The sequence below is a fragment of the Ammospiza caudacuta genome, chromosome 26 (assembly GCF_027887145.1).
Source record: "Ammospiza caudacuta isolate bAmmCau1 chromosome 26, bAmmCau1.pri, whole genome shotgun sequence".
NCBI classification, from domain to species: domain Eukaryota; kingdom Metazoa; phylum Chordata; class Aves; order Passeriformes; family Passerellidae; genus Ammospiza; species Ammospiza caudacuta.
The window spans coordinates 3,262,473-3,283,665 of record NC_080618.1 but is presented as its reverse complement, the minus strand read 5'-3'; the positions used below and the strand labels follow the sequence as shown (position 1 = coordinate 3,283,665).

The following is a 21,193-nucleotide window of genomic DNA, read 5'->3' as shown; positions in this document are numbered from 1 at the left end:
GTGGAGATGGAGCAGTTGGTTCTTGGTGTGCCACAGATCTCTGTGCCTTGGCAGGAATTCTCCTCTCTTAATTCTGCTCAAATCCTGGCACAGGGTGTGCCTGGGTTTGGATGTGGTGGGGAGATGCTCTCCTTTCTCAGCAGTGAGGGGCAGGATTCCACAGCCACCCCAGCCCTCAGTGCTTTGCAGTCCCCAGGACTCTCATGTCACATTCAGCTGTGACCCAGGTCCGGTGAGCAAATTAAGAAGAAGCTTATGGCAAAGAATAACAATCAGCTGCAATCTGGGAGCTCTGTATATACTCACCCACCTTTGAAACAAAGCCATTTAAGCAGGAATAAGGGAGATGTCACCTTAGGATTGACTTGCCTGACAAATTCCTTCTCTCTTCAATGGGAAAATGGGAGGGAGGAGTTTTTTGAGACAAGAAAACCAGCAGTGAGTGAGGTTATTCCAAGGAGTTGAGCACTGGCAGTCCAGGCAGTGATTTGATCTTTGCTGCTGCCACATTCTGGCTCTTTTGTGTCTCCTGGGGCTGTCCAGGATCCTGGGTCTGGACCTGGTTGTCCGAGATGACAATGGGAACATCCTGGACCCAGATGAGACCAGCACAATCTCCCTCTTCAAGGCCCATGAAACTGCATCCAAGAGGATTGATGAGAGGATCCAGGAGGAGAAGGTACCTCTGCTGTCCCTGGTTTGCCCTCTGTGCCCACTGAGTTCTTATATTCCTCTTAATGTTGAGCTCCTCTGGCAGCAGAACTGAATTCTCCTGTTTGTTTGTAGTGGAAATATAAAATGTAATGGAAATGTGGAATTCTTTGCAGTCCCTGCAGCAGAGTTTGGATCTCCGGGGACAGCCAATATTCAACTCCACACACACTTACAGCCTCTATGTGAACTTCAAGAACTTTGTCTGCAACATTGGGGAAGATGCAGAGCTGCTGATGAGCCTCTATGACCCTGACCTCTCCAAATTCATCAGGTAGGGCTTTTTTTGGAAATTCTTGAGCAATGCAGTCATCAGGGTGATCATTCATAGAAGTCAGCGGGTTAGAAAGGGAGATCCAGCAGATGTTTTCCAGTTCTGTTGGTTGCTGCCCCAGTGGGGGAAAATTAATTCAAGTTACTTTGGAATGAGTTTCAGAGAGATAGGAATTCCAGGCACTGTCCCTCCTAAAGCTGGGTATTTCTTTGATCCCACATTGTCTTTTTATATTCTTAATTTTCTCTGCTGTGGCTGCAAGCCTTGGTTAAGTATTTTATTAATTGTTTCCCAGTAAATCATGGATTTAAATGATGTTTGCTGTCCAGTCAGTGCCAGTTCACATCTGAAGAGTTGGGAGGATGTGAGGAGCTTTATCAGGGAGGCAGTTCTGTGTCAGGAACCCTCTGTGTCCATCACTGCAGTTATCAGGTGTGGCCATGCAGTGGGAATTGTCCAGGGAAGCAGCTGCCAGGGCTTACCCCATCCTGCCTCCATCAGTGAGTCACTTCAGAGGCATTTTGGGATAAAAGATTGGTCAAATATTCCTTAAAGATTAAAATGCTGTTGGGCTTTTGCCAGGAAAGGAGGATGTCAGGTGTTGATTTGTTCAAATTTACCTTTTCTCCCTTTCTTTGCAGTGAAAATTACCTGGTTCGTTGGGGCAGCAATGGGATGCCTAAAGAAATTGAGAAACTGAACAACCTCCAAGCAGTGTTTACTGTAAGTTCAGAGAATCCCAGAACAGGCTGGGTTGGGAGGGACCTGAATCCCACCCAGTGCCCCCCTGCCATGGGCAGGGACAGCTCCCACTGTCCCAGGCTGCTCCAACCTGGCCTTGGGCACTTGCAGGAATCCAGGGGCAGCTTCTCTGGGAATTCCATCCCAGCCCCTCCCCACCCTCACAGGGAAGGATTTCTCCCCATAATCCCATCTCTCCCTGCCCTCTGGCAGTGGGAAGCCATTCCCTGTGTCCTGGCACTGTCAGTGTGTCCATCCTGTCCATCCCCCTCATGGCCTCCCTCCAGATCCAGAAGGCCACAATTTTTACCTGTGCAGAACCCAACAAAACCCCTCCTGTGGTATTCACATTCCCTGAACAGAGAGAGACACAATTCTCTCTCCCAGGATTTTTCCTGGGGAAGGCACTGAGAAGCTCAGAGAAAAAGAGAAAACAATTCTTACCTCTGCTTGCTGCTCCTGTTTGGCACATGTGGAATGTGTTATGGAGATTGTTTACCCAAAGTGATTTGGTTACTGGACACTGGTGAAGGTTGTTTTGTTTCCTTGGCCAGTTGGGTCAGAGCTGTGTCCTGGCTGTCTCAGACAGTCATGGGTTTTTCTTTAGTATCCCTTTAGGATGTAATATGGTATAGTATGGTATGGTATAGTATAGTATTATCTTGTATTGTATAGTATTGTATAGTATTGTATAGTATAGGATTGTAGTATAGTATTGTATAGTATTGTAGTATAGTATCTATACTATATATATACTATCTATCTATCTATATATAGTGCATATATACACATATATATAGTATATAGTAATTAGTATTATTGCTATTTGGTATAGTATTACTATTTATTATAGTATTATATAGTATAGCTTAATAAAGCAATTGCTCAGCCTTCTGAAATCATGGAGCCAGAGCACATTATGCCCTAGCTGGGGGATTGCCTGTTTCCCCTCCCTTCTTCCCTCCCCCCCCACTCCTTCTTTCTTCTTTTCCCCTCAGAAGGGCATTGATGGAGGTTGATGGGAGCTCTCTTTTCAGGACTTGAGCAGCTCAGACCTGATCAGGCCCAGGATCAGCCTGGTGTGCCAGATCGTGCGTGTGGGGCACATGGAGCTGAAGGATGGCAAGAAGCACACCTGCGGGCTGCGCAGGCCCTTCGGCGTGGCAGGTGGGCACTGCCCCCCTGGGGGCACCTGCAGGGCCCAGTAAACCCCTGGGGGCACTGAGACACGGGGCTGGCAAGAGGAGCTGTGTGCTGTTAGTGCCAGCACGGCCTGGGAGCTGCCAGCACCAGCCTTGCTGCTTCAGGGTGGATAAATTGTCCCTCTGAGATCTTCATCAAGGTGGTAGCTGGAGATCAAACACTGTCACTGCTCACTTTTGTCACCTCCCACAAAGATAACAGGGAATAAATGGGTGGTGAAAGTCTAGGGAGCAAGGTTTAGTGGAGTTTAATCCCTTCCCCAAGCCCAATGGTCTTTGCCATGGTTCTCACTTTGTCCCTGTGTCCCATCACACATGGAGCTGAAATCCAGATAAAACCAGACAAAACTTGCATGAGAACAGCTCCTCCACCTCCTCGCTTGCTAGTCATACGTTTAAGGTCAATATTTTTTAACACCTTTAAAATAAAAGTGTTTTATGGGGGTGAAATATTTGTAAGTGGATGTGGCTGCGTGTCCCAAATGGCTTTGGGGTTAAATCACATTATTCCAGATTTTTCTGGTCTTCTTTGGCTGCAGCAGACTTATCAGGGCCTTATCAGAGTGGGATTTGCTCCTCAGGACTCATAGGATAAAGCTGGAGGTTTTAAAGGAGCCTTGGTGAACCAGACTGCCAATTCTTATTTTATTCGTGGGATTTCTTATGAATGGGCTTGCTTGAAATCCTTGGTGGAAATCAATATCCAAAGGAGCAGCATTTGAATACCAGTGGAATTTCTTTGCCTTGAAATGCCCCAGTGCCACCTGGCTTTCTCAAAGGGTATTTTATAAGAGTATTTTATCAGGGTGTATTCAGTATTTTCACACTCACTGCTATGAGCTGACAATGCACATCAATGTAAATGTGCATTTCAATTTAAAAACACATTTAAATGTGTTTTTAAAAAGGTTAAAATGAGAGTGATGCTCTCCATTGCTGTCACAGAATCCCAGATTTTTTTGGGGTTGGAAATAACCTTAAATCCCATCCAGTTCCACCTGTGCCATGGCCAGGACTCCCTCCACTATCCTAGGTCGCTCAGAGCCCTTGCTTTGAGTGACACTGGCCCAAAGTAACCCCTTGTTGTTTCCATTCTGAGAGGGCAAAGCTCTCTCTGGGCTCTGGGCAGCTCTGAGTGATGCTCTGGTGTCGTTGCAGTGATGGACATCACTGACATCATCCATGGCAAGGTGGACGACGAGGAGAAGCAGCATTTTATCCCCTTCCAGCAGTGAGTACTGGGCTCCAGGGCTCACCCAAAGCAGGCATCCTCTGGGGAGGGACAGATGAAGCCTGGCAGAGCCCCAGGGGCTCTACAAACAGATCAGCTGATAGCAGAGGCAGCTCTGTGCAGGGAGAGGTTCCTGTCACCCTCAGGAGCCTTTGTTCCTTGTGGTTTTCATGGCTCTGTCAGAGACTCAATTGCTTGGGGACTTCAGCCCTGCAGCTGGAATTTCTGGGTACCTGTGGGGTGAGGAAGAGGAGCACAGAGTGAAATAATGTTGTGGGGCTGGGGAGATGGGACTTACAAAATGTTGTGGGGTTGAAAGGCAGTATTTTCAGAGAGGCTGAGCAGAGACACAGCTTTTTGTCACTGCTGTGTGGGACCTTCTGGGCCACTCCCTGCCCACATTTCTTGGTCAGTCATTGGGAAGGGGGTTCTCCCTCTTCTGGGGAAGAAATTCCAGCCCCAATGAGTTCTGCATTTCTGCACTGAGAGTTAGACTTGTGTGTTTGTTCTGCCTGCTCTGATTGCTCCCTTTTTTTGGCACATCGGAGTAATGAAAATGGAGCTTGTTTGGGTAGACCCAGCCTTGTTGTTACAGCCCTAAATAGAGCAAAGCATTGGCTGCAGCCATTTGTTATTACAGGGTATTTTCAGGGGAGATTTGGGTTTGTTTCCCTGCCCTTTCAGGGCCTGGAAGGATGGCTTTCCCTTTGCAGAAAAATATTAGTCTGCTACTTGGGTTTTTTTAGGTTTTTTAGGGTTTGGTTTTTTTTTTTTTTTTGTGAGTTTGATTGCTTATTTTTTATTTGTTTAGGTGTTTTTGTTTTGATTTGGGGTTTTTGTTTGTTTTTTGTTAATTGTTTTTTTTACTTGTTTGTTTGATTAGTTTTTTGTTTTGTTGGTTTGGGATTTTTTCCCATTTTTCTTCTGCTCCAGTGAGGCTGAGTTCAGACTCCCAGCTGGACACCAGGGTGGGCAGCCTGTGGAGACCTCATTTCTCCCTCATTATTGGTGATGTGGGTACAGGAGTGAAGTCAGGCTCAAGATCCAAACCTCACTAGTCTTGTTTGTGACTGGGGATGGGTTCAACCCATAGGTGTTGTCACAGCAGTCAATAATTTATATTAATTTATTATAGTATTATATAGTATAATAGTATAACTATTATACTAATAGTTATACTATTAGTATAACTATTCGTTTACCAGTAGTTAACTATTAACTATATAACTATTAGTTTACCAATAGTTAATCTGCATAGAGACAGCTCTGAGGCAAACCTGAAGTCAGGGCTTAATTCCTGAGGTCAGTGTTACTTACCTTAGGCCTGAGGGATGGACTGTGGTGCATTTCCTAGTGTGAAAGTTTCAATGGATTTTCTGCAGGTGAAGGAATGAAAATCCCCATGGAATCCTTAAAAAGCCCCACATTTATTTGTAAACCAGCCAGCTGTTGGCCAGCCCTCTCCTGTATGTGGTTGGTGTCAGTCTGCCCCAATTCCTGACCCCGTTTTTGTGGTCCCCCTGGCCAGGATTGCCATGGAAACCTACATCAGGCAGCGGCAGCTGATCATGTCCCCCCTGATCGCCTCGCACGTCATCGGCGAGAACGAGCCCCTCACCTCCGTCTTCAACAAAGTCATCGCTGCCAAGGAGGTCAACCACAAGGGCCAAGGTGCAGCCTGGGGAACCCAGCCTGGGGGAGGTTCCAGGGAATAAATGGGTGGTGAAGGTCTAGGAATCAAGGTTTAGTGGAGTTTAATCCCTTCCCCAAGCCCAATGGTCTTTGCCATGGTTCTCGCTTTGTCCCTGTGTCCCATCACACATGGAGCTGAAATCCAGATAAAACCAGACAAAGCTTGCGTGAGAACAGCTCCTCCAGCTCCTCGCTTGCTAGTCATACGTTTAAGGTCAATATTTTTTAACACCTTTAAAATAAAAGTGTTTTATGGGGGTGAAATATTTGTAAGTGGATGTGGCTGTGTGTCCCAAATGGCTTTGGGGTTAAATCACATTATTCCAGATTTTTCTGGTCTTCTTTGGCTCAAAGATACTCAAAATTCATCTCTGAAAGTTCGGGACTTGCTTCAGAGAATCTTCTGGCCCAGAAAAATCTTACTTAGATTCAGGGACAGGAAGGACTGGGCAAGAGAGAACCAGGTGGGGACATGGAATTGTCATGAAATCACAGATTTTTTTGGAAGCACAGGCTTAAATTTCACACGTTTGTACCTGTTTATTTTCAGTAAACAAGTGTCATGTCCCTTTCTTAGGTCTCTGGGTCTCCCTGAAGTTGCTCCCTGGGGATCTGGCTCAGGTTCAGAAGGATTTTTCCCACCTTGTAGACAGATCCACTGCAGTGGCTCGAAAAATGGGGTTCCCTGAGATCATCCTTCCTGGTAGGTCCTGTGTGCTTCTACATTCCATGGGGTGAAAGAACCTGAAATTCTAGAATTTCTGTCACAAAAAGATTTTTTAAAAAAATTATCTGAAAACTTTTTTTTTTCAAATTTCCTGGTTATTTTCTTATATTTTGTCACAAGAAGTTTCAAGCACGAGTTGCCTTTCTTATGGCAAAATGGTGATTTATGGAGCTTTTGGAAGAACATGTCTCTTTAGTCAAAATAATTTTTGTTGCATATGGCTTTGACCCACCCATTCAGATTGGGTTTAACCCTAGAGAGCTCATTAAATTAAAAAGCAAAACAAAAGTACAGAGGTTTGTAGAAAGTTCGTTTTAGAAGATTTTGTGTAATTTGAGACAGAGATGAAAATGGTGTGATGGGAGGTGTTGTTAATTAAAGGCTAAGAGGAAGTTAGGATAAAATGGTACCCAAAGGTGTTAAATTTCAAGCTGTCCCAGTGGGAATGAGAATCCAGCTCATTAAACTCTGGGAATTGCAGGTGATGTCAGGAATGACATCTACGTCACCCTGATCCAGGGGGAGTTTGACAAAGGCAAGAAGAAAACCCCCAAGAACGTCGAGGTCACCATGTCTGTGCATGATGAGGATGGAAACCTGCAGGAGGTAGGACGGCCTCTGACACCCTCTGAAGATTTACACCCAAAATCCTCCATATTTACCTTTTTTCCCCCCTCCCTGTGTTTTGTCCAAAGAAAGCCATCCACCCTGGGGCTGGCTACGAGGGAGTGTCAGAGTACAAGTCTGTGGTTTATTACCAGGTCAAGCAGCCCTGCTGGTACGAGACTGTCAAGGTATGGCTCTGTCATCACTGTGTGTCACCTGAGTCAGGAACAGCAGTGAGGCACACACAGACTCTCTCCAGCTGGTTCATCTGAGTTTATTAGAAACCCATTCCTTTATACACCCTTCTGATATAACCTGATTGGTCTTTTAATCAACACCCCAACACCATTGGTTAATTATGAAAACACCCTTAGGTAAACATGAGAAAACAACTGATCAAAACACCAGCTGCAAGATTGGTTTAATTCTTTCTCTCAGCTTCTCACAGCTTTTCCCAGAACAATTCCTGGGAAAGTGATCTGTTTCTCTGACTAAACTGTCGTATCCACACATCCCCCTTTTTGTTGAGAGGAGGAGGCAGGGTCTGTAATCCCCTGCAGGGCCCCTTGCAGGAAGGAGAACAGACACAGCTCAAGAGTCTCTTCAGCAATTTGCCAGTTGTTAATCAGAACCTCAATCAGATGCTGATTTAGAATCAGAGAGATTTCCAACATAAACCATCAAATTCTTTCCAATCAAGCCTTGCTGTGTATGTTTTCCTTATAAAAAGCCCTTGCTAATTGTCAGGCAGTGGCACACCTCATTAGTCTGCTCAAGGCTCAGGCAGTCTAACCTGTCACAGCCCTTTTCCAGAAACATCAACATCTGTGTTCTGCTCTGTGTGCACACCAGGACTGATGTGGAACAGCAGCTGCATCAGCCCTGGGATGTGCTGCAGAGGGGCTGGGGACAGGGACAATGCTGGTTTTGTGCTGTTCTCCATGCAGGTGGCCATTGCCATAGAAGAAGTCAGTCGCTGCCACCTGAGGTTCACGTTCCGTCACCGCTCGTCCCAGGAGTGTGAGTGCCAGCAAGGGAGCCCTGCAGGACTGCTCTGCTCCTCCCACTCCCACTTTGATTTCTGCTTATTCAGTGTTACAGACATTATTCTTGCTCAGTTTACTGATTCCCAGTTTGTGGCAAGCAAAAAACCAAAAATAATTCAAATTTTTTGCACTCAGAATTTGGTGCTGGTTTTGTCCTGAAACTGAAATTTTGTAAGGAGCAGCAGTTTATCCCCCTGAAAGATAATTGTCAATGTTTGTTATTGCTTTGGCTTCTCAGTGTAGGTTGTTGCTTTTAATTTATTTCCCAAAATTCACTGCAAAGCCTGGTGGGCTTCTAATGATCTTCCTATAGGAGGATTTCTAATTAGGCTAATGAAAGGCTAATGAGAGCATTAGAGCCAGAAGTTCCATCAGATCACTTCAGAGCCCTGAAATGAGATCAATAATGGGAGGCTCAGCCATTAAAGGCTCTCAAAGGCACCTGGTTCTGAGGGCAGTGAGATCCTTCCATATCCACAGCTCACAAACCAAAATCCCAACCAAAAGTATCTGTAGAATTCTATATCAGAGGATCATTGAATTGTTAAGGTTAGAAAAGACCTGGAAGATCAAGGAGTCCAACCATTAATCTGTCCAGACAAACCACTAAAATTGTGTGTGGGAGATGCTCCAGGAGGATGTGTTTGTGTAGCTGCAGTTACCTATTAAATTAAGCTGCTGCTGAGGTTAGAGGGCTGCATTTTGGGTTGTGTGGACATGAATAAGACAATGGCTAATGAAGATTTCTCCTGTTTTGCAGCCAGGGATAGATCTGAGAGGGCTTTTGGCATGGGCTTTGTGAAGCTGATGAATGCGGATGGAACAACACTGCAGGATGGCAAACACAATTTGATTATTTACAAGGTAACCTGGGCATTTCCAGCCTTGTCTCGTGTTTGACTCATCAAAACTCTCTCCTGGCTGATTTTCCAAGCAGTAGAAAGCTACAAAATGTGTGTGTGGGATAGGAAATCCTCTTAAACTCTGTGGCTTTGGAAATAGCTCAGTTCATTGCAGTATGGGCAGTTTATCCCTGAAATTAGGAACTCAAACAATGATAGAAATGAGAAAATGTTTCAAACCCATTCTGGCTGTCACTGTGGGCCATGACCCTTCTCCCTGCTGTGTCCAACCAACAGGGTGACAACAAGAAAATGGAAGATGCCAAGAGTTATTTGACTCTTCCTTGCACCAAAACAGAGATGGAGGAGAAGGAGGCTCCCTCAGGGAAAAACCTGCACTCTCTGGCCAACTTCACCCCCACAAAGGACAGCACAAAGGACAGCTTCCAGATTGCCACTGTCATCTGCTCCACCAAACTCACCCAGAATGGTAGGGCTTGTGCTGGGGCTCTGAATTGCAGAGGGCATTTTCTCCAGGCAGCTTTCTGTGTGTGGCCAGAGAGCTTCAGCTTTCATTTTGCTGCCCATGTGTCAGTGGCAGCCCCGTCCCATCAAGCTCCCAGAATGTGTGTGCAGCCCCCAGAAACCCTTTCACACAAATACTCAATCCAGACTGCCAGTGCTCAACCCAACAAGGTTGTTGGCACATGTGGAAATGTCACCTGTCAGTGACAGTGTCTGTTCTATCAGAATTTGAAGGGTTTGGGGTTAATTGCCTTCTTTCCTCTGCCTGTTCAGAGAGCAGCAGTTGGGGCTGAGCTCTCCAGGGTGAGGATGTGCATTAGCTCTGCCCTGCTGCCAAAGGGGTCAGAATGAAGAGCAGTGTGTGCCTGAGCCAGCCTGGGCTGCCCAGTGATGGGAGACTTCCAGCAGCTCTGGAAGGGCCTGTGCTGAGTCCTGCACTTCAATAAAATTCCTGGCTTGAGATACCTGCTCTTAAAAAAACCTGCAAAATGGTCTCCAAATGTGTTATCAGATGGCAGCCAGGTTATTTATATCCATAGCCAGGTTATATTCATCCATTTATAGCAGAGCTTTGCTGTTTTGCCAAGACAAAAGCAGCACCTCAAGGTAACATTCTGTACCTCAGGGTGATTGTTCTTTGTGAACTGACTAAAAATAGCCCCCAGCCTTGCTGTGGGCTCTGTGCAGCCCTTCAGGCAGCTGCAATTGCTGATTGCTCTTGGTGTCCTTGCAGTTGACCTGCTGGGTTTGCTGAACTGGCGCTCCAACGCCCACAACATCGCCCACAACCTCAGGAAGCTCATGGAGGTGGAAGGAGGAGAAATTGTGAAGGTATTCCCAGGGATCTGAGCCTCCTTGTTGCTCACACTCTCGTGTGTCAGCCTGGTGTTGAACCCAAAAGGTGTCTGGCTAAGCTGGGAGGGCAGGTGTGAGTGCTTAGGAATGGGAGAATCATCAAATCATGGGATGGTTTGGCTTGGAAGGGACCTTAAAATCAGCTTTTTCCACCCCCTGCCATGGACAGGGTCACCTTCCACTGTCTCAGCTTGCTCCAACCTGGCCTTGGACACTTGGACACCAGGGATGGGGTAGCCACAGCTTCTCTGGGAGCCTGTGCTCCACCTCTCATTAGTGGAATTCACCAGAATTACGAAAGTTGAATATTACAGGGATCAGGGAGAGAACAGTGACTTTATTTTCCCCTTTATCCTTATGAAATAAGAGATACATCCAAAGCCTAACTTTTCATTTTCAACTCCTTTGAGAATGAGGAGAGGCTTGCTGTGAATCTGAGAGCAAAGACAGCCCAGAGATCTCACAGAATAATGTGGGGAGTGGACCTGAAATGGGGGAATTCCCACAGAAAACCTGAAGGATTTAGGAGGAAGCCTTACCTGCAGAGAGGGGTCCCAAGAGTGGATGTGCTGGGATTTTGCAAGGTGATGGTTTTATGGAGGAGCTGACCATGACATTAATGTGTCACTGTCACTGCAGACAGGCTGAGTGCAGTGTCCTGCCTGGGACAGGGCCAGGCTGCTTTGGAGAGCTCGGGATTTTCATCCTGTGGGGTGAAACTAGAACAGCAAAGTGGGGCCATTTAGAGCTGAGAAGAAAGATCTTCCTTACTGTAGAGATGATCATGACAATCATGTGCATGAACACAGGGCTGGGATCCTTTCTGAGAGGTTTTCTCATGGGCACAGAGCTGGGAACCCTTCTGAGGTGTTTTGTTATGGACACAGGGCTGGGATCCCTTCTGAGATGTTTTCTCAGGGACACAGGGCTGGGATCCCTTCTGAGATGTTTTCTCAGGGACACAGGGCTGGGATCCCTTTTGAGAGGTTTTCCCAGGGACACAGGGCTGGGATCCCTTCTGAGAGGTTTTCCCAGGGACAGGATTTACAGTTCAGCCAGGCTGGAAGGGGAGGGATGATCCAGCTCATGCTCCTGTGCAGGATGCCAGTTGCCTTTTCCCACCTTTTACTGTTCCTTTCCCCCTCTAGTTTTTGCCAGACACCCTCGATGCACTTTTCAACATCATGATGGAAATGTCAGAAAATGAAACCTATGATTTCCTGGTGTTTGATGCCCTGGTGAGTGAATCTTCTATGGCTGCAGAGTTTGTTTTCAGTCACATTTCCAGTCTGTTCCTGGTGATTCCAATGAGCAATTGGTATTTTGCTTTAGAGATAAATGATATTTAAACACTTCTTAAGGCTTTTCTCAGGAGCCAGGAATGAAATACACATCAGCTTTTTAGTAGCCACAGTGAAAAGAGTAATAAATTGCACACACACAGTATTTAGTGACTGTTGTAACATGAATAACACTCTCTGTAGCATTAATGCTGTTGATAAAACAAAATTATAACCCAGCAAAATAAATTAGAGACCATTCTATTGGAGTTAGTGTGCAGCTCTGTGCATCTGTTTCCTTCCGGACTTTTGGCAGGTATTTATTATTTCTTTGATTGGAGACATCAAGTTCCAGCATTTCAACGCTGTGCTGGAGACTTACATCTACAAACACTTCAGTGCAACCCTGGCCTATGTGTGAGTATTGGCCCAGGCCTCGGGTGTCACCCAGCAGTGGCACTGAGGGCTTTGGGGGTGACATCAGCTCTTGGGGATGGATTTCATTAGGTCATTTTTGATGATGTTAGTGGGATAAAAGCAGCAGAGAGCAGAGTTCCATCCCTTCTCTGTACTCAGGAGAGAAAGAATCCTTCTTATTGCTCCTTTTGCCCTCTAAAAGTTTAGTTGTGAGATTTTTTTTTCTGTGAAATCAGACAGAAAAGACTCTTCTGTCATGGATCTTGGCTTTCCTTGATCAAGCATCCCTCAGCCAAAGGTCACCACCCTTGTGGTAACAGAAGTGAAAAGTTCAAACTGAGGCCAATAGGGAGGGCAAAACCAGAAACCAAACTGCTTTTCCTCTCTGAAAATCTCCCTTTAATTTTTACTGATCCACATGAACTGGCTGTCACCCTAAAATAAACACAACTTGAAGTCCCCCTCTCCTGGAGTGCCTCCTTCCCTGCCCTGCCACACAAGCACTGCTTCCACGTGCTTTCCTTTTCTCCTCCTGCCCCACTCTGGGAGTTCTCACTCAGGGACAGAGCCTCAGTCCCTTCCCCTGGGAGTGGGGTTTGCATCTTCCCGGGCAGCTCCTTTTAGGGCAGAGGAAAAGCAGAGCCAGAGGGTGCAATCTGTAGAGTTTCAGCCCAAGGTTTGAGGAGGAGATGGGCTGTGAGCAGGAGCCCTGGGCTGTTCCTGTGCCTGCAGTTCCCCTCTGGGGTGAGGAAGCTGGGCCTGCACAGGAACTGAGCCGTGCCTGCATTGGTTCCCTGTGGGATCTCAGCACCTCAGGATGGAGGTGCAGAGTGGCCGAGACCACCCTTGGGGGGCTCGGGAGTCCTGGAATGTTGCCAGAAGTGTCTGGTGGCTGCACTTTGATCCTGCACAGGAGACGACACCTGTATGAGGATGGGAGGATCTCACTGGGTGAATGGTGAAGGGATGGGTTAATTAGAGTGTAAAACACAGGGTTTAGGATTTCTGTACAGGGGGGTCTAAAGAAGTAAGATGGAGGAATTGGGGCGTATCCTGTCCTTCTTCTTCTTCTTGGCCTCCATCTTCTGTGGTAGTGGTGGCACTTTGGGATTGGTTCTTACTAAAAGTGCACCGGTTAATAAGGGTAAAAGGTATTGGGGAAAAATGATAAATATTGTACACGTAACTTCGAGTATAAAGATAAGTGACCGCCCCAGGGGCTCTCAGTGTGCCCATGGCTGGCTGCTGAGCAGACCTCTGTTGGGATGAGAGAAAATCTTTTAGATAAACTATTAATAAACACCAAGACCGAGACAAGATCTGAAGTCTCTTCTCGTCCCTTGGAGCACAGGCTGTCCAAGGCCACCCCGGGCCTTTCCAGGTCACCCAAACAGCCGAGAAACCGACAGTTCCCCTTTTTGTTCTATTTCCAAAGGAAACTCACCAAAGTGCTGAACTGCTACGTGGGGAATGCTGAGGACTCCAGCAAGACAGAGCTGCTCTTTGCAGCCCTGAAAGCCCTGAAATACCTGTTCAGGTTCATCGTGCAGTCCCGGGTGCTGTACCTGAGGTGGGTCCAGCCTTCCCTCCCTGGGCCTCCTCTGGGAAACCCACGGGAGTTCCTTCCAGTAAATATCACTAAGGCAGATATTCTTCACCAAATCCTCTATCACTGACTCACTAAGAGGATCTTTCTGCCCTTTGTCTGTGGCTGGAACAAATGAGTTGAGCAAAAATTGAAATACCTGATTAGAAGGGAGAAAAACCTTTTTGTCCCCCATAACGTGCAATAAGCAGCACATGGTAGAGCTGAAAAGGAACACAGTAGTTATTTTTATAAAATAAAACATGGAATTTCCTCCTCATTTTCAGAAACTTTAAAAAAACAATACACAGATACTTCAGTCATTAAGTGAGGTGGGAGATGACACATTCTCCAGTTGGGGTAAAATTAAAGTGGTTTAATTGCAGCTTCAAAAACATCTTTCCAGAGATTCACAGTGAGGGTTTGAAACCCTTTATTCATGTCCATTCTGGATTTTTTTTTCCTGTTCAATACTTGGAACCCAAGCAGAATTTGCTGCAGTGGCAGCCTGAAAAGTGCAGGGTTTCCCCTCTGACAGATCCCAGCAGGAAATGGCTGCAAAATCTCCAATTCCATTTTTACCCCCATGGCTTTGTCAAAGGAGATGGCATGAAGATGTTGTTGTTGCACAGGATGAAATCCTGACTCAGCTGCTGGATTTGTGTGTGTAACTGGCCCTGTTGTTTGCAGTGTGTATGGGAAGAGTGAGGATGGGAATGAATTCAACGATGCAATTCGCCAGCTCTTCCTCTCCTTCAACATCCTCATGGACCGGCCCCTGGAGGAGGCTGTCAAGATCAAGGTGAGCAGAATTTCCAGGGAAAAGTGAAAAACTTCAATTAGATCACCTGGTGCAGTTGGGAAGGGGCTGGGCCAGAAAAAAGAATGAGAGAATTATCCAGGAATCCCTTCTCTTCCATCTTTCCCACTCTGCACTGCAGATCTGGGGTGGCTGGAGGTTCTTTGGATGCATAAATTTGATTTTTTTTATTTTAAACCAGTTCTTTGCAGTTGTCCTCACTGGATTTCCTATGTGTATTTCATATCCTTGGTTTCTTTCTTTCTTCTTTCAGGGGGCAGCTTTAAAATATTGCCAAGCATAAATTTGATTTTTTTTATTTTAAACCAGTTCTCTGCAGTTGTCCTCACTGGATTTCCTATGTGTATTTCATATCCTTGGTTTCTTTCTTTCTTCTTTCAGGGGGCAGCTTTAAAATATTTGCCAAGCATCATAAATGATGTCAAACTGGTATTTGACCCCGTTGAGCTCAGGTAACTGTGTGAAGTTTGTTTGTCCTCTAAACCCAGTTTATCTGGGAGGAAGAATTTTGGAAACTTCATTATAAGCAGCCACTCTGGTTATGATCTGATGGTGCAGATCCTGTGTATGGACTCAAGGAAGTGCTTGCTGAGCTTTAGAGGAAGTCAGTGGAGTTCAAAGGATTCTCTGCATCCCAGTTTTTCATTCTGGGAGTGTCCAAGCCCAGGTTGGATGGGCTTGGAGCAACCTGAGGTAGTGGGAAGTGTCCCTGCCCATGGCAGGGGTGGAGCTGGGTGATTTTAGGGTCCCTTACTACCCAAATCCTTCCAGGATTCTGGGATCCTTACAGGCACCTTGAGATTTTACTGAAAAGCAAAATCCGAGGGCAGTGAGGTGTTGAAATCTCGTGCAAGTTTCCACCAGCCAGTTCTTGGTGAATGCTCCTGAAAAGTGTGCCAAAGGCTGAGCCTTGGCTGGGAACCCAAAAGTTGTGTTTATCCAGGAAATTCTCAGCCCTGTGGGTTCCTGGTTGTGGTGCTCAGAGCTTTGCCCAGAGCTTTGCCCAGAGCTGCCCGGCCCTGTCTCCCTGTCCTGCCACAAGTGATTTGCTGGGAAGCAGCAGACAGGCAGCAAATGGCCGTGGAATTTCATTAAAGGGAATCTGGGGCTGGAGTGAGTCACTGCTGCTGATGGAAGGGGCATCTGGGAGGAGGCTGTGCCTTTGTGCTGGGCATGTGCCAGCTTCCTTCAGGGTGCTGAGTCTGTTCAAATGAGGCTTTCAAACTGTCCCTGGGTGTGACAGCCAGTGGGATTAACCTGTGAGGGCACAGAGCACTGCCTGTTTAGAGGGTTTGGGATGTACCTGGTGTGTCCTGGAATAAAAGTTTCATTTAAAGAGGTTCAAGCCTGCAGTTTCTGAACACTGCTCAGTTTTACTTCCACAGAATTCACAGAATTCTGTAACTAGGTTGGAAGAGACCTTAAAGATCGTGAGTTCAACCCACACCCTAACACCTCAACAGGGCTTTAAATTCTGTGCTGAGTCCCTTGAAAATCACTCAGGGCTCTGTGGCAATGTGCCTGTTGGATGGAATTCCCAGAGGAGCTGTGGCTGTCCCATCCCTGCCAGGCTGGAGCATCCTGGGGCAGTGGGAGGTGTCCCTGCCATGGCAGGGGCTGCAGCTGGGGAGCTTTAAGTCCCTTCCAACCCGTCCCATTGTGGGGTGCTGTGGTTCCATGTGTGGCCCAGGGGCAGGGCAGTGTCTCTGAGGGATGGATGGGCTGGTGCTCATGCTGATGCTGATGCTGGGTGGCAGTGCTGACCCTCTGCTCCCTCTGCCTTGCACACAGTGTCCTCTTCAGCAAGTTCATCCAGAGCATCCCTGACAACCAGCTGGTCCGGCAGAAGCTGAACTGCCTGACCAAGATCGTGGAGAGTGACCTGTTCAAGCAGGCTGGTGAGTGGCACTGGGGAGGCTCTGGGCCTCAAAAGCCTTCAAAATGAGTTCCCTGACAGTCATCAGGGGCCATCCATCATTAAATCTAGCTCTAGAAACATTCCTTGCCATGGAAACTGAGGTTTTTGCTGTCCAGCCTTTATACAATGCCCAGTGTGTGGGATCCTGATCCAGGGTGGGGATTCAGGAGGGAGAAGCTGCAGGTGCTGTTTGATGGAATATACAGAATTTATAAATGAAAGGGTGGGGTTAGATGGGATAGTGGGAAGGAATTCCTTCCTGTGAGGGTGGGGAGGGGCTGGGATGGAATTCCCAGGGAGCTGTGGCTGTCCCTGGATCCCTGAAGTGCCCAAGGCCAGGCTGGAGCACCCTGGGACAGTGGGAGTTGTTCCTGCCATGGCAGGGGTGGGATGAGATGATCTTTTTGGTCCCTTCAACCCAACCCATTCTGGGATTCCATTATTCATATTCCAGATCATTTATGACTCTCCAGTCCGTTTGTCATAGCTCCAGAGGCTTTAAGCAGGTTCTGGTGTCCCAGATGGAATCAGGAGCAGGACTCTCCTGTGAGGTGCCCATCCCCAGGGCATGCTGAGGCTCTGCTCTGTCCCTGTGTCCCTTTGCAGAGTGCAGAGATGCCCTCTTGCCCCTGCTCATCGATCAGCTGAGTGGGCAGCTGGATGACAACTCCAGCAAGCCCGACCACGAGGCCAGCTCCCAGCTCCTGAGCAGTGTCCTGGAGGTCCTGGACCGCAAAGATGTGGTGAGCACGAGCTCTCAGGGCTGCCAGTTCAGCTCAGTTCTTCTTTTGAGAAGTCACAGTAAAGAAACATCCTCTGCTTGTGCTTTAGTGAGTCAGAATTGTGATATTTATAGAAACTGGGATGTCTTGCTGTGCAGTTCTTTGTAAGGGCTCTGTCTGAAGACGAGCCAGGAAAGGTTGAATTAGTTGTTATCACTACTAGAAGCATTTACTTCCCTTTCTAGGGACCAAAATGTCATCTCAGCTGCTTTGGTGGCTTGTTCAGTAATTTGGAGCAAGTCAAAGAAGTATTACATGGTATAAAAATGAGGAGTTATGGAATAGGGACAACAATCACTGTTCAGCCAGAAAAATGTACTTCCCACTCTGTTCATGGGAATTGTTCTGAGTGCCTGTGAGCAGAGTGGTTCGAGCTGTTCAGAGAAGAGCTGTCAAAGCCCCAGCACGAGCTGATGAAGCTGGGGCAGATCCATTAAGGGAATTCTCCACCCAGTGAATCCCAGAGTGTTTGAATCGATCGCTCGTGCACTTAAATCTCCTTTTTCTGCTTCCCCTAATGAAATTCAGCCCTGTCAGGGCAGTCCTCCCACACAGGGAGCTGCCCCTGGCAGGCTGTGCCTGAGGAATGGTCCCCAGTGTCCCTTGCTGGCTGTCCCCAGGGTGCCACTGCTCTGCACATCCAGCAGATGATGGAGCGGCTGCTGCGCCGGATCAACCGCACGGTGATCGGGATGAGCCGCCAGAGCCCGCACATCGTGAGAGCCCTTCCCCCCTTCCCTGCCTTGTCTGAGGGGTTCAGTCCCTGAGAGCCCTTCCCCCCTTCCCCACCTTCCCTGCCTTGTCTGAGGGGTTCAGTCCCTGAGAGCCCTTCCCACATTCCCTGAGGGGTTCAGTCCCTGAGAGCCTTTCCCACATTCCCTGCCTCTGACTGAGGGGTTCAGTCCCTGAGAGCCTTTCCCACATTCCCTGCCTCTGACTGAGGAGTTCCATCCCCTGAGAGCCCTTTCCCACCTTCCCTGCCTCTGACTGAGGAGTTCAGTCCCTGAGAGCCCTTCCCACCTTCCCTGCCTCGTCTGAGGGGTTCAGTCCCTGAGAGCCCTTCCCACCTTCCCTGCCTCGTCTGAGGGGTTCAGTCCCTGAGAGCCTTTCCCACCTTCCCTGCCTTGTCTGAGGGGTTCTACCCCCTGAGAGCCCTTGCCCACCTTCTCTGCCCCTGACTGAGGGGTTCTACCCCCTGAGAGCCCTTCCCCACCTTCTCTGTCCCCTCAGGAGCTCTGACTGAGGGGTTCCATCATCTGGGAGCTGTGCTCCTTCCCCAGCAGCTCTAACTGAGGGGTTCATTCCCTGGGAGCCCTCCCTGATTCCCCAGCACTCCCTGACTGAGGGGTTCATCCCCTGGGAGCCCTTTCCCAGCACCTTTAACTGAGGAGTTAATTCCCTGGGAGCCCTCCCCTCCTTCCCCAGCACTCCCTGCAGTGGGTTCATCCCCTGGGAGCCCTCCTGATTCCCCAGCACTTTTAACTGAGGAGTTCATCCCCTGGGAGCCCTCCCCTCCTTCCCCAGCACTCCCTGCAGAAGTGGGTTCATGCCCTGGGAGCCCTTCCCCAGCACTTTTAACTGAGGGGTTCATCCCCTGGGAGCCTTCCCTGATTCCCCAGCACTCCCTGACTGAGGGGTTCATCCCCTGGGAGCCCTTCCCCAGCACTTTTAACTGAGGAGTTCATTCCCTGGGAGCCCTCCCCTCCTTCCCCAGCACTCCCTGCAGTGGGTTCATGCCCTGGGAGCCCTGCCCTCCTTCCCCAGCACCTTTAACTGAGGGGTTCATCCCCTGGGAGCCCTTCCCCAGCACCTTTAACTGAGGGGTTCATCCCCTGGGAGCCCTCCCTGATTCCCCAGCACCTTTAACTGAGGGGTTCATTCCCTGGGAGCCCTCCCCTCCTTCCCCAGCACTCCCTGCAGTGGGTTCATGCCCTGGGAGCTCTCACTTGCCAGCGGTTCATTCCTGATGAACTCATCTCTCCCTGCCCTGCAGGGCTTCTGTGCCACCCAGCCGTGTCTCCTGGTGTTTTTCTGAGGATTAGGATTCAGGTTATCCCACTCCACTTGGAGCTGAGTCACTGGGGGTGATTTCATTTTCTTTTGGCCCCTGTGCACAGAATTTTGTGTCAGTGCAGTGCCTGACACAGGATCTGTGCTGCATTTTGTCACCTGGGCTCAGCAGGATGAAATGCTGGGGGATGAGACCCTTCAGGGGCATTTCTGACTGAGGGCTGCAGGCAGCTCTGGGGTGCTTTAACTCAACCTGGAGTTCATGTACAGAAGGATGGGAAAGCCAGGAGCTGGGAATTTACCTGATTTTTGATGAGTCTGGGGTCACTTCAGTGTGCCACCCATGAGAATTGCAGCTGGCCCTGCTAAACCTGAAAATCAGAGTCAGCTTGGAAAAGACTTGTAAGATCTGATGGAGTGGATCAATATATATATAAAATAAAATTCTGTGTTGGGAGGATGTGTTTCTCTTGTGATCCATGGGGAGATAGAAAGCAATACCCAGATTTCAAACTTGAATTTTAGGAATTCTTGACTGGTTTGGAGGAGCAGTCTCAGGTTGATGGCAGGACACAGATAAGGAGGATTCTGATCAGTGATATTTGATAGGTCACATTTAGAAGTTACAATGCTTAACCCAGGAGAATAACCAGTGATTTGTGGCTTTCCCTTTGCAGGGTATTTTCGTGGCCTGCATGACAGCCATCCTGAGGCAGATGGATGATTTCCATTACAGCCATTACATCAACACTTTCAAAACCAGGCAGGACATCATTGTAAGTCAGCCTGGCTGGGCAATGAGCTCAGCCCACCCAGCAGCAGCACTCTGCTCTGCAGGCTCATTTCTCTGCTCACTTTGGGGGGAGCAAACCCTCAGCAGTGGCTCCTGGTGCCACAATTTCTGGGAATTCATTCCTGTCACCCTTGCTGGGCACTGGGAGGTTGCTGACTCAGCAGAGCCCAAGAGCAGCGTTTGTGGCATTGAAGAAAAACATCTTTCATGGGTAAAAAATGTTTGATTTGAGTCAGGAACCAGAAGAGGGAATGAAGATGGAAAAGTAAAGCATTTCATGGTCTGGCTCTCACTTTGTGCCCCTGTTCTCTATATCTAATTCTTTCTCCTCCTCTGAAGTTTAATTAAATGCTTCAATCTTGCTTTAGTGGCAGCAATGCAGAAAGTTCTCAGAATGTTAAAAATTCACATCCTCAAAAACTTTGAGTGTGGAACAAGGTGAAAATATTAACATTTCTGAGGGGTTATTCTTCTTAAAACCAGCAGATTTTCCCCCAAACTCCCCAAAGTGACCCAAACTAGAATATTTAGCAGGACTGGTGCACAACAAAAGAACTGTTGGAGCTTTTTTGTCCCTTTATCCCTTATTTTGCAATTGGGAAGTGACAGTTTATTGAAACACCAGCTGGGGAAGGGCCTGGAGTTGTGTTCTTCCTGTTCCAAAACCCACCAGAAGGTTTGGAATTCATTTTGGGGAGCCAAGGTGATCCCTTTTTTCCCTGTGCAGTTGGAATTACAGAATTTCACAGAAAATCACTTGCACAATCAGCTCTTGGGGCAGCGTGGAGCAACACAGCCATCTACAGGTCACTCCCACTTCATGTGGATTTGGGACTGGTTTTATCTTACCCAAGTGAGAAAGGAAAGGGGAAAGGAAAGGGGAAAGGAAAGGGGAAAGGAAAGGAAAGGGGAAAGGAAAGGAAAGGGGAAAGGAAAGGAAAGGGGAAAGGGGAAAAGAAAGGGGAAAGGAAAGGGGAAAGGGGAAAGGAAAGGAAAGGAAAAAGGAAAGGAAAGGGGAAAGGAAAAAGGAAAGGAAAGGGGAAAGGGGAAAGGAAAGGAAAAAGGAAAGGAAAGGGAAAGGGAGCCCAAATCAGGCAAATTCAGAAATTCTGGAAGTGTTCATCCAGTGAGAAGAT

General features: G+C 47.8%; 1 protein-coding gene across 1 annotated transcript in view; it reads left to right on the top strand.

Moving 5' to 3' along the window:
* The window catches only part of DOCK5 (dedicator of cytokinesis 5), an 80,533-nt gene that overhangs the window by 30,199 nt on the left and 29,141 nt on the right, over positions 1 to 21,193 (top strand). The window contains exons 7-28 of the mRNA XM_058820236.1: positions 544 to 679; positions 828 to 985; positions 1,627 to 1,708; positions 2,764 to 2,893; positions 4,087 to 4,159; positions 5,688 to 5,830; positions 6,429 to 6,554; positions 7,060 to 7,184; positions 7,274 to 7,372; positions 8,132 to 8,204; positions 8,991 to 9,094; positions 9,370 to 9,562; positions 10,331 to 10,428; positions 11,601 to 11,690; positions 12,049 to 12,149; positions 13,585 to 13,719; positions 14,425 to 14,536; positions 14,936 to 15,006; positions 16,346 to 16,452; positions 17,079 to 17,215; positions 17,875 to 17,970; positions 19,942 to 20,040. Of these exons, the coding sequence (XP_058676219.1) occupies positions 544 to 679; positions 828 to 985; positions 1,627 to 1,708; positions 2,764 to 2,893; positions 4,087 to 4,159; positions 5,688 to 5,830; positions 6,429 to 6,554; positions 7,060 to 7,184; positions 7,274 to 7,372; positions 8,132 to 8,204; positions 8,991 to 9,094; positions 9,370 to 9,562; positions 10,331 to 10,428; positions 11,601 to 11,690; positions 12,049 to 12,149; positions 13,585 to 13,719; positions 14,425 to 14,536; positions 14,936 to 15,006; positions 16,346 to 16,452; positions 17,079 to 17,215; positions 17,875 to 17,970; positions 19,942 to 20,040 (2,488 nt within the window). The remainder of the gene's footprint in view (positions 1 to 543; positions 680 to 827; positions 986 to 1,626; positions 1,709 to 2,763; positions 2,894 to 4,086; positions 4,160 to 5,687; positions 5,831 to 6,428; positions 6,555 to 7,059; positions 7,185 to 7,273; positions 7,373 to 8,131; positions 8,205 to 8,990; positions 9,095 to 9,369; positions 9,563 to 10,330; positions 10,429 to 11,600; positions 11,691 to 12,048; positions 12,150 to 13,584; positions 13,720 to 14,424; positions 14,537 to 14,935; positions 15,007 to 16,345; positions 16,453 to 17,078; positions 17,216 to 17,874; positions 17,971 to 19,941; positions 20,041 to 21,193) is intronic.